At 40.7% G+C, this 17,248-nt stretch overlaps 1 protein-coding gene across 1 annotated transcript in view; it reads left to right on the top strand.

The window, feature by feature from the left end:
• Positions 1-3,050: 3,050 nt before the first annotated feature.
• The window catches only part of NHS (NHS actin remodeling regulator), a 50,607-nt gene continuing 36,409 nt past the window's right edge, over positions 3,051-17,248 (top strand). The window contains exons 1-2 of the mRNA XM_032226850.1: positions 3,051-3,081; positions 12,930-13,082. Coding sequence (XP_032082741.1) covers positions 3,051-3,081; positions 12,930-13,082 — 184 coding nt within the window. The remainder of the gene's footprint in view (positions 3,082-12,929; positions 13,083-17,248) is intronic.

The raw sequence follows: 17,248 nt of genomic DNA, 5'->3' as shown, positions 1-17,248 counted from the left end.
TGCTTGGGACGCGGGTTGGCTTGGCAGTAATTGCAAAAGTCTTAGTGGCTATAGAGAATTATTCTGACTGCATTTTGGTGCATTGGAAGACAGAATAGGTGCCACCTAATTCTTCTCCTATCTTCAATTGCCCTGGAAAGATGAGAACAATTATTTTGAAGTGGTCAATTCACTTAAATTTAGTTTCAGGTTCTAAAAACCATTCCACCCAGCTATATGGTGCCTACATTCGAAAGAATGAGAAAGGGAGGAAGGGAAATTGGAATGTGTGTTGGTTAAATGACAAATAGAACTATTAATGTAGATATAATGGATAAATATCATAAATAAGAAATCGGTATTCCTCAACAAAATAACCTCCAGAACATGTTAGGTGTACAAATTTCTAGAATCACCAATGAATGGACATTTGACTTGGAAAGTTTAGTTCCAATACATCTGGAAAGCAACAGGCTTTGGAAGGATTCATTAATAACTAGTTATGTTGCAACCATAACACTGTTTTGCTATTAAAAGTAGTTCTATAGTAGGGTGACCAGACATCCCGCATTTGGCGGGACAGGCACGCCTTTTCATAATTTTTCCCGCGTCCCGGGCCATTCTCAAAAAAACCTGCTTTATTTTGGCGCTCGCAGCTCGCTCGCTCCCCCGTCCATCAGCTGCTAGCTCGCTCGCTCGCTCGTTCCCTTCTACACTAAAAATCTAAGACAGCCCAGCCTGCCGCTCACTGATTGGCCTGGACTCCAGCCAATCAGTGAGCTGGCTGGGATGGAAAATTTTAAGCACGCTTAGCACGCCACGCGAGTCTCCATTTCATTTCGTCTTCGCCGTTTGCTTGCTGCTTAACTGGTGAGTAACGGCGCCGCTTCGGGTGGGCGGCGGCGGCCTTTAGCAAGGGAAGGCCTTCCTTTGCAAAGGCCTTCCCTAGGGAGGCTGCGGTCTGGCTTTCCCCCCCCCCCGCCCCACCTCCTCCACTAGCCTTTGTCCCTCCACAGTAGGGCGGCTGGGGGGAGGAGACAGCCCTCCTCTCCTTCTCCCCCTTTGTGGAGTTTCCCTGTGTCTCCCAGGTCGCGCCCGTCCCCTCTCAAAAGGATTCGGCTCCCTGTGTGCGAGAAAGGCGCCCGCTCGCCAGCCCGCCACCCTTGGGCTCCGGGGGCAGCATCTTCCCAACGCTGCCGCTGCCGCGCTGGTTCCTTCGCACCCTGCGGAGTTTCCCTGTGTCTCCCAGGTCGCGCCCGTCCTGTGTGCGAGAAACTCTGCAGGGCGTGAAGGAACTAGCGTGGCAGTGGCGGCGTTGGGAAGGTGCCGCCCCCGGAGCCCAAGGGTGGCGGGCTGGCGAGCGGGCGCCTTTCCCTGTGTCCCCCAGGTGCGATTGGGAGGGAAAAGCGCTTGGCGCGAAGGACTTTCTTCCAACCAGCGGAACCCCCAATCGTCAGGGGCATCGGACTCCAAATCCCATCGCAGGAATCCCCACTCGCCAAGATCGTAGGACTCCAAGTCCCATCCCCTCCGCCCATCCCCGCCAGCGCAGCCCCTGGCACAATCGGGCTGCGATCGGCAGGCGTCCCTGCTGCAATCCGCGCCGCCCGCCGCATCAGCCGGAATCTAATTCAAGAGATCTTAATCTTGACAGCATTGTTGGGGTCTGCGGGTGAAGAAATTACTTTAATCAATGGGGTCAAGTCCTTTCTCCCCCCCCCCCCCAGCTCTGATGTGGGCGAAAGAAAAGTCCTCTCTTTCTCCCTCATCAGAGCTCGGGCAAGCGAAAGAAAGAACTTTACCCCACTGATTAAAGTAATTTCTTCACCCACAAACCCCAACAACGTTGTCAAGATTAAGATCTCTTGAATTAGATTCCGGCTGATGCGGCGGGCGGCGCGGATTGCAGCAGGGAGGCTGCCGATCGCAGCCCGATTGCGCCAGGGGGTTCCGCTGGTTGGAAAAAAGTCCTTCTTCGCGCCAAGCGCTTTTCCCTCCCAACCGCACCCCTCTCGCGTTCTTCAGCCCGCTGGACCAATGGGGCCCCGGGGTAGGTGGAGCCCGGCGAGCCTCCCGGGCCGAGAAATTGGAAGGAGTGAAGTTGCGAATGCTCCGAGGAGTGAGTAAAGCGCCGCGCTCGGAGGAAGTAGCGGCACATGATTGGAGTGGGAAGAGGGGCTGAGTTGGGGCAATCTCGGCATCCCCCGGGTGATATCTGGGCCCCCGGCTTCCCCATCTCCTCTCCTATGGGGAGACGTGCATCATAATGTTGTAAGCCGCCCGGAGTTACCTGTGTGTGAGGTGGGCTGCCCTATGCATTTGCATGTGTGCGCTGGAGAGAGAGTGAAAAAGAGAGGGAGAAATAATTATATTAATTAGATAGATCAGTGTTTCTCCACCTTGGAGACTTGAAAGTGTGTGGACTTCAACTCCCAGAATTCTGAGATAGATGATAATGAGATGAGGGAGGGAGAGAGAGAGAGAGAGAGAGAGAGACCATAACTAGATAGACAGATAGGCAGGCAGATAGATGGATGGATAGAGGGAAAGAGAGAGAGATAGGTAGGCAGGCAGATAGATGGATGGAGAAAGAGAGGGGGAAAGAGAGGGGGAAAGAGGGAGAGGGATACCATAACTAGATAGACAGATAGGCAGGCAGATAGATAGAGAGAGAGAGGATATGTATAATTAAGGTGACCAGACGTCCCTAGCGAGGCCGCGGGCTGGCAGTAACCGCCGCGGCCAGCTCCCTCCCCCCCCCCCGGTCAAAGGTGTCCCTCTTTACCAATCTGAAAATCTGGTCACCTTATTCTATAGCCACATATGATGAATTCATTTGTACTGTTTACTCTTACTCTTTGGTGCCAATTTAATGAACAAATGTATGCTATCTGTAACTGGTATTCTTATACAAACCTATCGCCATCATCTTCATTTTCCGTGGGTTGATGTCTTTTTGCTCATTTGAGGCAATATTATGCCAGAAAACATATCACACACTAGACAGGTTCTTTGTAATATGGTGTAGATATATACATTATTCTTTGAATACATTTTATATGCATCTGAATATGATTGTGGATATGGTGAGAAAGGACAGAGGTAAAACCAGTGCTTTAGGATATTATAGAGCTTTGACACCTGAGGTGAAAAAGGTTCGACATCACTGATCTAGGGTGTTGGCTATGCCTGCCAGCTTAGTATCATCTGCAAATTTGGTAAGTTTCCCTTCTATCCCCTCATCTAAGTCATTTATGAAGATATTGAAGAGTACTAGGCCTAAAACGAAACCTTGTACCCCACTGCTTATTTCCCTCCATGTAGATATAGTACCATTAAGAACTACTAGTTGAGTATGGTTTGTCAGCCAGTTACAAATCAATTTAATGGTGATGCTATCTATCCCACTTTTTTCTAGCTTATCAAGAAGTACGTTGTGTTTTGTAGGTGTTGTTGAATTCCTCCCAACCATAGCCAATGATCAGAGACTATAGAGCAAAATCTGAAGAAGTGTTTGCGTGGGGAAATATTAACCAGTGAGGTTATCCAGCTTTACCCAAGCTTTTCCAGTAGTGTTTATAGCACAGGCAATGGTTTATGACTTTGCTATTATTGCAATAATATAAACAATAAAAATGATCTTGTATAAATGCAAAGGTGACATATGTCATTAAGAGAGAAACACTGTCTTGGAAATAGAATAAATGAGGAGGAAAAGACTGAGAAAGTATGCATGAAGAGTCCTTTGTATTTTCCCTTGTGTGGACTTACTGTATAATCCTGCATCTATCTGCATCTTCAATATGAAGGATGATTCATTGTCAAAACAATCTGCAGTCTGTGCTTAGCAAACCTGCTAATGAAAGTGAAAAACCCGGGGGTGGGGGATAGTAGGGAAATAAAGCAGAGCAATTGCTCTCTATTAAAAGATTTGTTCCATTATGTTCTTCTCTGTATTGCTTCTAACAACTAGCATTGAACCTTAATCCATGGGTATAAAAAATACAGCCACTAGCATTCACTGTGTGGCCTCCAAAGATTCCCAAAGCCGCTCAAAATGTTGGCCTTTTTTCACTTGGAGGGGAACCTGGAAGGGTTTAGAGCTGTGATGGCAAACCTATGGCATGCATGCCATAGGCGGAGCTCTCTCTGCAGGCACACGAGCCATCGCCCAACTCAGCTCTACTGCACATGTGTGTGCGCCTCCCGCTAGCCCGCTGATTTTCAGGTCTCCTCTGTGCATGCAGTTGCGTGGGTTTGGGGTCATGCACAAATGTACGGGGGGAGCAGCACACCCCCTGCGTCTCATTTTTGGTTTCAGGAGATTCAGTGAGGCCTGCTAGGCCCAAAACAGGGAGCGGTGTGTGTGGTGTGCCCCCTGTGACCTGTTTTTGGTCCCAAGAAGCTTCGGGGAGGCATGCTAGGCCTAAAATGGGGGTAGGGGCCGTACGTGCAGGGGACGGGTCACTTTGCATTATGGGTGTGGGCACACACACACAATTTCAGTACACGAGAAAAAAAAAGGTTAGCCATCACTGGTTTAGATAATTCAGTGAAATCCACTCATGTCCCCCTAAATATATCCTAGAAATGTATGATGCAAATTCTGACTCCTTAACTATACCACACTGGCTGTCATCTATGTATCTATGTAATCTATTTCAGACAGTCTTTTTCAACCTTTCTATTGAAAAAAGAAGTACCCCTTATAAACATTTTAATTGAAGGTCAGCTGTGTTGAATAAAGTATGACTTCTAAGTAAGAGAAGATAGAAAAAATGGAGGGGAAATGTCAAGCAATTTTCTCTTTCAATGAAATCAATGTGGCGGGGGGGGACTTTTCAAATGAATTTCTCATATCACCCAATTTTTATTCTCACCAATTTAAAGTAATTTAAAATTTCTTTTTTTAATACAGAGCGGGGAAGATAGTAAAATAACTAGCAATGTGATCTTCCTTCCTTCCTTCCTTCCTTCCTTCCTTCCTTCCTTCCTTCCTTCCTTCCTTCCTTTCTCTTTCTCCTATGTATTATATGCAAAGAGATAAGGGCTACTAAGAATTGCAGTTAAGATTCTTAACTAGCTATTATATAGCAATGGCAATACCAATACTGCTTCATAGTGCTTTACAGGGCTGTCTAAGCAGTTTACAGAGTCAGTATATTGCCTCCAATCTGTGTCCTCATTTTACCAACCTCAGAAGAATGGAAAGTGAGTCAACCTTGAGCCATTCAGAATCAAAACTTCTGGAGTGAACAGTGAGTTAACCTGTATTCTAACCACTGTGCCACCATGAGTCATCTATTCCATGTGGTGTTTCAGAGTAGCCTTCAGCCAAGAAGCATGATCTGCAATCATGCATCCAGTTTTGATCACCACGATGCAAAAAAGATGTGGAGACTCTAGAAAGAGTGCAGAGAAGAGCAACAAAGATGATTAGGGAACTGGAGACTAAAAATATAAAGAAAGAACTAGGGGTGACATGATAGCAGTGTTCCAATATCTCAGGGGCTGCCACAAAGAAGAGGGAGTCAAACTATTCTCCAAAGCACCTGAGGGCAGCACAAGAAGCAATGGATGTAAACTAATCAAGGAGAGAAACAACTTAGAACTAAGTAGAAATTTCCTGACAGGCAAAAAAATTAATAAGAGGAACATCTTGCCTCCAGAAGTTGTGAATGCTCCAACACTGGAAGTTTTTAAGAAGAGATTGGATAACCATCTGTCTGAAGTGGTGTAGTGTTTCCTGCCTAAGCAGGGAGTTGGGCTAGAAGACCTCCTTCATAAGTTACTTTGGAGTTTATGAATTTGTCAGGTGCCTCTTCATTTAATAATCAGGAAAGAAACCACTAAACTCCAGGTTTCAGAATTAAGTGTACTATTACTAATTACAAACGATGAGAAGCAAAGCAAAGCTGAGTCTGAATAAAAAAACGCGAAAGCAATAGATATCATGTATGATTCAATCCCCTCCCCATGGCACCCCAGTTCATAGTCCAATCATAATTCACCCAACCGTCAGGTGGGGGATTCTTCAAAAATCATCATCAGGTTGGAATGCTGGACAGTTGGCCTTGGCGGGAAACTCCCTTCTCCCACATGCGCAGAAAGATGGTCAGAATAACTCCTAGTAACAATCCTACAGTACATAATGATTACCCTCCCAAATACCATGCCCCCCTCCCTGTTTCAATGGCAGCTGAAAAGCAGCAGCGAAGCAGAGGCTGACAGAATTGCCCTTACTCGAAGGGTATTGTAGGTGAAGGCATATAACATTTCTGTTGTGTTGGTTAATCTACAAGGATGTTTTCACCCATACAGTACTTGTTGCTGCAATGATCAATTGAAGGTATTGTCCTTGGAGTAGTTTTGTGATGTAAAATTCAGTTAAGCATACCAAAGGATAGGTGGGATCTGTTGTTATAAGTAGACAAACCGTGGAAATGTATTGCATGAAAATTCATGGAGGAGAGAAAAGTGCTCAGAGTTCCGTTGGTAGATGAGTGGCTTTATTCCATAGAGATAGGATAGATAGACAGACAGACAAAAACCTAATATAATATAAGGAATTGAGCTATCACTATATAGAGATAGTGGGAACAGGTTATTGAGAACTCTCCATCTGAATGTTCATAGTACTGCAAAATAATTAGCTTTGTTATTTGCTATGGAGTTTAATGATCCTAGCAAGATGCAACACTTAGGGACTAGTCAGTAAATTAAGTAAGTCCTGGATGTGCTGTGGAATAGTTAAAAATGATTGGGTTGACTTTTCCAGTTCTTTACAGCTGATATTCTGGTCAAGAAACTTAATTGGCATTAACTGAGCACTGTGCTAATTTATCGGGGATGCTAAAAAGCATGTGGATCACTGAATGGGTACTACTCTTTTATTCTCAATAGCAAGTACTTCAGATGCAAAAGTTGGAAAAACAGAGATGGTATGATGCTTTTGAGTAACCCATACTGAAACTTGGAGCACTTCAGTAACATGTAACTCCCATTAAAGCAAGTTAAAAAAATATAGTACTGGTAATATTTGATTTATAACAGTTTGTTTAGTGACCATTCAATGTTACAATGGCACTGAACAAGTAACCCATGACAGTTTTTCATACTTATGAGCTTTGCTGCATCCTCATGATCTTGTGATCAAAATTTGAATGGTTCCAACTGGTGTATATTTATGACAGTTTCTCTGTCTGGGTGTCATGTGATCCCCTTTGGCGACTTTCTGACAAGCAAAGTCAACAGGGAAGCCAAATTTACTTAACAACCATGTTACTAACTTGACAACTGCAATGATTCACTTAACAAGAGAGGTCATAAAATGGGCCAAAACTCACTTAGTAAATGTCTCATTTATCAGTAGTAAACTGAGGACTACCTGTATATTCTTTGTTGTCAAATCTTGCAACTATGCCCTCTAAACAGAGACTAACACTCGTGGAAACCTAGTACAGTTGAACCCTTGCCATGTCCAATGTTTCAAGGGTTTCAGTGATAAATTTTGTGATTTTAAACATTCATCAAATAGGTAAAAATCATAATATAAGTCAACAAGTGTTTAGTTTTAAACAATGAATCTATAAATGTCTAGAGCAGTTCAGCAATTTTGCAAAGAAGGGATTAGCATAAAGATGCATAAGATGAGTTCGATAAGCAAGCAAATATTTAGATTTATAAATTAGTTTCCCCAACTGATCTATCATGTTACAAGAATAGATTTTTGGGGACATGGTTGTCTCATTATCTACCAACCCAATAAAACTGAAGTTAGTTCTGACACTACATTGATTTTGCTGAAATTCTTCAGAATCTCAGGTTTGGGAAACATTGTATTGTTCCCCTGCTCCTTGTTTGTGCCAGCATTTCTATTTGATCTCTCAGCAGTTGTCATGAGTAAGCCAGGATCTAAGAAAAGTGGCTTTCAGTTCCTTTGAGTGATCAAAGTCTCTTCCCAGAACAGTGTGGGGTTTTTGGCTCTCCTATATAATAAACCCCAAACCTGCCATTTAAAATGACAGCCTCAAATTCCTTCTAGAAAAAAGAAGGATGGGAAAGTTCATGGCAGAATATAAATCAGATGAAAATATAGGTGAACTTGAGTTCATTTACTCTAGCTTTTGATGGGGAGGAAGCAAGAAATAGTGCAGTTTTTCAATATACAAGCATAAAAAATCTTTGGCAGGTCACATGGCTTCAGCAGCCCTAGGTATTATGCTGGAGCTCTTTTAGACAATTTTCCTGTTTTGCTTACTAAGCCACTTTGCTAGACAGATTTGCTTCTGCATGTATCAGAACAAGGCTCAGGGAGTGAATAGCGCAGAACATGCATTATTGATTATTTCACATGTATATTAATAGATAAAGCCTGTAGCAGTATGTTACACTGTGTCCTGTTCTGATGCATTAGAACCAATGGGTAACAGAAGTTTATTCTTAGAGAAATGCTGTATGTGCTTGTAGGTATGTGTATGATTTCCAATGATATGTCAATTCAGGTATATATCACACATATATTGTACATAGTAAAGTATAAAACAAGTGAAGTAATAACTAGAAGTCAGCACAGGTTTGTTAAAAACAGATCATGCCAAACCAAGCTTATTTCATTCTTCAACATAGTGACTAAATTAGTAGACCGGTGAAATACTGTGGATATAACATATTTTAGACTTCAGCAAGGATTCTATCACTGAGCCCAACCTACTTCTTGGTAAGCTAGAAAAAAGCAGGATAGATAGCATCACCATCAGATGGATTTGTAACTGTCCTTAATGGTACTATATCTACAATGGAGGGTAGTAAACAGTGTGGTACCACAAGTTTCCATCTTAGGCACAGTATCTTCATGAATGAATAGAAGAGGGACTTACCAAATTTGTGGATGATACTTAGCTGGCATGAATAGCCAACACCCTAGAACTGTGGTGGCAAATCTATGGCACGCATGCCGCAGGTGGCACACAGAGCCCTCTCTGCGGGCACGTGAGCCGTCATCCCAGCTAAGCTCCACTGTGCATGCACACGTACCTCCCACTGGCCAGCTGATTTTTGGGTCTCTGCATGTGTGAGGGGAATGGCGTATCCAGAAGATGCATGTTAATATGCTGGGGGGGAGCCCAGGGGGTGCACCTCCCTTGCACCCCGTTTTTGGTCCCTGGAGGCTTCAGGTAGGCTGTGGGAGGGTGTGGCGCAGCCCCCCCTCCCGCACCTCATTTTTGGTCCCAGGGCTTCAGATTGGCCTGTTAGGCCCAAAATGGGGCACGGTGGGGGGAGGGGTGTGCGCATGTGCAGAGAGAAGGGCAGTGAGGTTGCATGCACATGTTGCATGCACAGGGAGTAGGGAGTGTCGCAGTGCATTGTATTATGGGTGTGGGCACACATATGGGCACTGTCACGCACACATGCACACTTTTGACACACGACCACATAGATTAGGCATCACTACCCTAGATGATAGGCTCAAGATCCAGATGAATCTTGACAGATTTGAGCACTGGGCCCTATCTAACGAAATGAAATTTAATATAGAGAAAAGTAAAGTCTTACACTTAGGCAAGAAAAATCAAAAGTACACATATAGACTGGGTGAAACCAGGCTTAAGAGCAGTAACAGTCTATTTTTCTCTGGCTATGGATTCAATTTCTTTTCCTCCTCTTATAATTTATCATCATTTAACTTTAAAAGTTGTTGTGGTTTTTACTTTTTTAAATTCATAGTATTTAGTGACTGGATTTTTTATAAAACAAAACCTTCACCAATGCTCCTAATTAAGGAATAGGAATGTACTAGTATTGTACTTGGGTTTGGCCATCTTGCATAAATGTGTGATAAGTCCTGCCAAGATCTAACCATGCATTATTTTTAAAACATACCATGCTGTTTATTTTCCATTAACCCATCTGTATTGAATCATGAGAGTGTTAGGGAAATGGAAACAATAACAAGCCAATGCTGGCTCAGTTTTCTAAACCATTTTAAAAAGAGTCTTTAAAACACTGGTATTTATTGAATATGCCAGATTTCTATTCATATAATCAAACTGTAATACTCATATATTAAATGATGTTGAGATATTTTATATTTTGCAGTTCTCTCATATATCAATTATGTTTTATAGAATATTGTGTGGTTTTGTTTTTTGTATAGCTGTATCTTTTAATCCTGTGAAGTGTCCAGAGTCATTTTCAAGTTGGGCAGCGTAGACATATAAATAAGCAGTTGGTGCATGATAATTTGATTTACACCAACAAATATATAACCAGACAGTTATATGTGTATGTCTTCCTATGGATAGGAATTTAGGATAGAAAATGCTCAATGTCATCCATTCAGGAAAAATTGTCGACCACAGAGTTTGGTTGGTATGATACACCTGTCCTTTGTATGAGGTACAATTAATGTATTTCTTTTTAAAAAGCCAGGTACTTGATTTAGCTTTCAGTTGTATTTATACACAGTTTGCTGATGCAATACATAGATGCTTGGATGTCTATGGAAATTCTTAATCATCCAGAGCATGATTATCCCAAAAGTGCTTTTCAGTTTCCTTTTGAAAAGCACCTTTGGGACATAGATGCTTGGAATAACAAAAGACTTTTGGAAGACCAAAAACCTGATTTCCAAAATAAAAATTATATTTATCTATTTGTATCTCACCTTTATTATTTTTACAAATAACTCCTGGGAGCGAACATATTTAATACAGGTAGTCCTCAACTTATGACCACAATTGAGCCCAAAATTTCTATTGCTAAGCAAGACATTTGTTAAGTGAGCTTTGCCCCATTTTACAACCTTTGTTGCCACAGTTAAGTAAATCACTGCAATTGTTAAGTTCATAGCAAAGTTGTGAAGTTAATCTGGCTTCCACATTAACTTTATTTGTCAAAAGGTCACAAAAAGAGATCACATAAACCCAGGACACTGCAACCATCATAAATATGAGTCAGTTGTCAAGCATCTACATTTTGATCACATGACCATGGAGTTGCTGTTATAGTTGTAAGGGTGAAAAATGGTCATCACTTTTCTTCAGTGCCATTATAACTTTCAGTGGTCACTAAATGAACAGTTGTAAATTGAGGACTACCTGCACTTCTCCTTCCTCTTATTTTTCCCATAATAACAAGCCTGTGAGGTGGGTTGGGCTGAGAGAGAGTGACTGGCCTGAGGTCATCCAGCTGACTTTTACGGCTAAGGCAGAATTTGAACTCTCGATCTCCCAATTTCTAGTACCTTAACCACTAGAGCAAACTGGTGTTCTAGAGCCTCCCTCATCCTCAAGGCACCCCATGCTCTATTTAACAACCCCATCTTTATTTCACAGTTGCATTAGGGAGACAGGGATAGGGATCATTAGGCAAGTCCATCTCACTTAACAGCCATCACCATTGGCAACTTTAATTAGCAGGTTCCATTATGAGTATAAGTCGAGGACTACTTGTAGATAATTTGGTACATTTTGATGATCCCAAGAAACTATCTTCAAATCTTCCAGGCAGCAAAGAATCATCCCATGCTCCAATATCCCCTTGCTTTATATAGAAAATTTTATTGAGATTCTTTAATCTTAGCTAGTGTTATTGTCACATCTTTTCTCAAAATGCTTAATTTCCCTTAACAAAATACTTATTTCTGATTCCATATTTAGGTTCACCTGGCCCTATTTTATTCATTTTTATTAAGTTAGGGACTGAATAAAATTATATTGTTGGGGATAATTTAATGTTAGGGATCTTAAAAGTCCTGATTGCTTAGCAATAGTCTTTCTTCTTGGCTGTTTCATGTATTTCTACAAAAGTCTAATGTGATGTTGGCGATTAGGGTTTCTCTAAAACATATTAATTGGTGTATCAATTTAATCTTTGTTGTTTTGTATTCATGCGTCTTATATATGGTAATATATATTGTATATGGTAATATTTTTGGCCACAACATTCACCCATTATAGAGTTCTAGATATATGGTCACTATATTATTATATACAGAATATGTGTGAGATAGCATACTTGTATCAGTTTTCAATTGGAAATCTGATTTACAAATTCCAGTCATATTTTTTCACATTTTATTTAAGGTTTTTTTAGAGTTTGTCTAAATTAAATCACAAAACCAATTATCCTAATCTAACCTATGCCTCCCACTGAACCCACATTTTGCATTAATTTGTTCCAGTTATGTTATGATGCATGTACATCCCCTTGTCCTGCCAATGTAGCCCGCCCCAAATGCTCAGAGTTCCACAATTTCTGCAACATCAGCAACATTATGTTTATTGATTAATACATTCACCCATTGCTAGACTTTGTAAGCCCTGGTTTTGTATTCTGATAATGGAATAGCATTAACAATGGTTCTTATTCATGAAGATGTAACTCCATATTATCTCTAAAGAGAATCATGAAAAAAATACAATTATGGAAGAATATGATGAAGAACCATGAATGAATGAATCACTGGTGAATGCTAGAAATATATTCTAGGAAACTTGTTCAGTTTACAAACTACAAAGTATATTTAACTGGTGAAATAATGAATTGAAAATAAAATTGGGTGATTTATCAGATTCATAATTTAAAATTATGGCACTGTATACATAAATAATAAACAAAGAATGTAATATTTGTTATGTTTTGCTTAGTTTCTCCTTCTGTAATATATTCATTTATTTAAGCTGAGTTTCTTTAAAATTCAGATTTGCAAAATACACCCAAACACATTTGTTTTTCTTTTTATGATCCTATAATAGCTTTTATGGGAGTGGAGTCGGGGCGACTGAATGAAGCTTAGCATTTACTGACCAGATGCCCTTCCTGTCACCTAAGCAGAGTTTGCAGCATATATTTTCTCTTTGTGCCCTGATAGAGCAACATCTGTCACTGCCTAGGATTGGGCTATTGCTGGAAATCTCTTTAAGTATCCTCTTCATTTGTTTCTACAGCTGTTTCAAACTTGGATGCAGAAAGCAAACTGAATGTGTATTATCATGCCCCTTGGCATCAGGAGAGAAACATTTTTCTTCCTTCCACCAGACCAGCATGTGTAGAAGAGCTGCATCACCATGCCAAGCAGAATTTGAGAGCCTTGAGGAAGGGTAATGTTTATTTCTGTATAATTTACAAATCCAAATACAGGTAGTCATTGACTTACAACCATTCATTTAGCAACTGTTTGAAGTTAAGGTGGCACTGAAAAAAGTGACTTAATTCTGGTCATCATACTTATGACCATCACAGCATTCCCAGGATCACATGATCAAATTTTGGATGCTTGGCAACTGACACATATTAAACAATGGATGCAGCAGCTAGGAATCAAGAGATCGCTATCCGTGACCTTTCCAGCTGGCTTTTGGCAAGTAAAGTCAACGGGGGAAGCCAGATTTGTTTAATGACCACATGACTAACTTAGCAACTGCAGTGATTCATTTAAAAACCATTGGCAAAAAAGTCATTAGATCTGGCATGACTTACTTAACAGCTGCCTTGGTTAGCAACGGAAATTCTGGTCCCAATTGTGGCTGTGAGTTGAGGACTACCTGTTTAGGTTCTGGAGTAATAAATGAAATAACTTCATTTCCTGTAATGGCATGTTAATTCACCTTTACTTTCATCAGTTGTCCATCATTACTTAGTGCACAAATCCAACAAGGTATGAGTAAATCTTGAGCATTTTTAAAAAATTTTTGGGAAGGTTGCAAAATACAGGGGAAGGCCAGTTTAGGTCTTTAATGTTCCTCTCCTCTCATTCTCACGTTAAAATCCATTTCCAGGTAGTTTTTCTTTGCTACCAAGATCTTTCTTATGTATGAATAATTGTTTTTCTGCCTAAAAACATACTTGTAAAACAGTACTACAGAGCACTGAGTGCATCACTTTGCAAAAATGTAAATTTGAAAACCAGTTGCCTTTAAAAAAATGTAATTAATTAAGTCCATAAACTATACATTAATCTTGCAGGAACTTTAATAAACTGGTTAGGAAAAAGAAAACCCTGTCATTAATTTTAGTCAACAATTCAATCAAATTAGAGAAAAGCCAGCCACATAAAATTCACCTGTAGTAAATTAAGTCATACCATGTTCTGTCCCAAACCTCTACAACATATATGGATGCAGACTTGGCTGTCTGCCACAACTAAGGAGGAAGATGAGCAACCCCTTGGCTGGGAGCCCAGAAAGCTATCTCTATGAAACAAGGCTTGAACTGACGAAATTCCCCCAATCTTTCTCTATGGCTGGATCACTAAATTATTGTTTCCTGCAAAATTCCCCTCCCGTCGCCCCACCTATAAGCTCTCCAGGAGGGGCCAATCAGTATCCGCCTGTTCCTATTTCCTTCTGTAACCCTTTTTTCAAAGCTGCTCCCTCCTCCTCGCAGCCCTGCGCATACATACGTCAGGGACAGCCTTCATCTGTTCTTCGTCACTGCTCCCTGACTCACATGCCACCTGGTGGCCAACAGGCCTCTCTAGTCGCTGCTCTGACTCCTAACACCCCCCAGAGTCTTCCTCAGCCTCCAGGGCAGTCCATAGTGTTCATCGCTGTCAGATTCCACCAACAACTCAGCCGGCCGCTGTTGGCCCACAACACATCATGTCACCTTCACATCAAGCTAGTTCTTGGTGACTTTATGAACACCATGTAGCTATCTTAGACACTATAATAGTATGGCATTGTTGTAGTTCATTGTTTTCTCATTTTCCCAATCTTGCTTACATCTTGGTATTTCCTGGCAGTCTTTCCTCCCAGCCTTCATCAGGCCTAAACTCTTGTTTAAAATTTTTCAAGGTAAACTTGCTTAGTTATTGCCATCTGCTAAGGCAATAAACTACAATAAATCCCCCCACATTAAGTATACATATGTTAATAGGAATAGTTGATAGGTTCCACTTCTGAATTCTTAAAAAAGTAGTCATCCTTAGATATTAATACAAATAACCTGTTGTCTTCCTAACATTTCAGAACAATAACAATAGCATATTGAAAATATGTGTAATTGCTTTAAAATAATATATTAAATAATTTCACACGAAATAGAGGGTGAGGCTTATTTTAATAGCATTGCAAAGAGCTAAAAGGAGAAATATAGTAATAGTAAAATTATAACAGAGCTCTCAGGATGTTAGCTGTTCTGCTTTGGATAAATTTTATCTTCTTCTGCCATCTTGTGGTTGGGAAATAGCTCCTTAAATAAAGAATGTAAAAGAAAAATATATTAAGATCAGGACTTTAATATAGCAAGATCTTTTGTAAAGCAGATATGCAGGTGGGGCTCTGCTGAATAATCTAATTAAAAACCTTTTTAAAAAACCCCAAATATGCCCAGAATTGCAACCACAAGGCGGGGGGGGGGGAGTGAATGTAGCAAAAGACTGGACTTTGGAAAGAAGAAGAATCTTGGAAATCAATTATTTATTTGGTTGCAAAGTTGATTCTGGTGAGTTCTGCTTTATAGCATAATCAGACTGTAGTTCCTTGTTCATTTGTTTTTCTGATGACATTGAAAAAATACCAGCATTGACAAAGTTTTTCAGCATTGAGAATATTTTCTGTTTTTCTTCAATATTGACTGCATAGTTCTTTTTAACCTTAATGGAGCATGCTTACACAAACATAATTGCAAAATGAATTACATAAAGATTTCATTGCATTGATGTTCTCCCCCCCCCCTCTCTTTTTCTAATAAATGAAGTGCAAATTTCTTTTTCTTTATCTCTGCATATTTATAAGGATTTTAAGGATTTCAGTCTTTATACTGAATGATCCTGAGAAAACTGAGTGAACATTTTAGAAAGTTGTTTGCAACTATTGTAAAGTTTTACAGCTTTAGTTTTATTACCTAGATGGTAAATTACCCTGAACTGCTTTTATTGGCCTGAACTGCAATTATCATTCTACATTCTTTTGTGGATTACAAATAGTCAGAGACTGCAATATTTTTTTGCAATATTTTTAAAGTTCTAATGCTTTTAAATATGTTGTAGAATTTTGTGGGCTATTTTGTATTATCTTTTTATATATGTATATACATTTGTATAATCTTTTTTTAATACTAACAACAAGTTGACATTTTTTTACTCTCAACTGAGATATTATATATTTTTATTTTAAACTGAGATTTTGTTTTACTTTGCAAATTTATTCATCTGTCCCTTTTAATACATGTATGGATTACAAACTATATCAACTGGACAACATCAAGATTAGCTACAGAAAGTATTAAAAAGAAAACTGAACTCCTTGAACAAGGAGATGAGAAGTACCCCATCTGAGAGGTAGTCAATAGCAGTAGACTTATATACCGCTTCATAGGCCTTTCAGGCCTCTCTAAGCGGTTTACAGAGAGTCAGCATATTGCCCCCAACAATCTGGGTCCTCATTTTACCCACCTCGGAAGGATGGAAGGCTGAGTCAACCCTGAGCCGGTGAGATTTGAACCGCTGACCTGCTGATCTAGCAGTAGCCTGCAGTGCTGCATTTAACCACTGCGCCACCTTGGCTCTAAGTCCAACTGAGAGGTGGCCCAGCTGAAAGGCAGCCCAATGTCTCAACGAGAGGTGACCCGGTGACCCAGCTGAGAGAAGGAGAGACAGCCGAGTTGAGAAATGGAGAGGCAGTCCAGCAACCCAGCCTGACACTTGAGCCAGTGTGGTGCAAATGGAAGCCACTGAGCAGCGGTAAAACAGAGCTAAGTGGCAGCAGACCAGTGGCTGGGAGCAGCATAGCAAACCTTGGGCAGCAGTGATGTAGAACTATGTGGCAGAGGCACAAAACACACCAAGCAGCGACTAAGATCAGCATGGTGGACCAGCAGTGGCTGAAAGCAGCACAGAGGACTAACTGAGCAGCGGTGCCCACAGCAGAAACTGAAAGCAGCACGGCAGATCATCAGCAGTTGGGAGAAGTGTGGTGGACCACCTAACAGAATGCCCACAACAACCCATCATACCTGAAAACCCCAGCAGTGGCCAGGCAACCAGAGGGCAACAAAGCAAGGGAAAAAGGATAAGTACAAGACTCTTGTGGACAGGGAGGAAAGGGATAAATTTTCAAGGCAGGGATAAATTTTCAAGGCAGAGCAAAGTATCTCCTAAAAAAAAATAGCCTGAGACTTCCAACAAAAAAGAAGTGCATATTACTTTATAAAGGGCCAAGAATTCTTATAAATTCTTAAATTTTTAAAATCTCTGCATTCCTTTTTTTTAAGAAAAATCCTTTTTCAAATTTTTTAATTTCTTCTTTTAATTTTTAAATTCTTC

Source organism: Thamnophis elegans, chromosome 11, assembly GCF_009769535.1.
Source record: "Thamnophis elegans isolate rThaEle1 chromosome 11, rThaEle1.pri, whole genome shotgun sequence".
NCBI lineage: Eukaryota > Metazoa > Chordata > Lepidosauria > Squamata > Colubridae > Thamnophis > Thamnophis elegans.
Note: the sequence above shows the minus strand (reverse complement) of the source record. Positions and strands in the feature narration are given on the sequence as shown.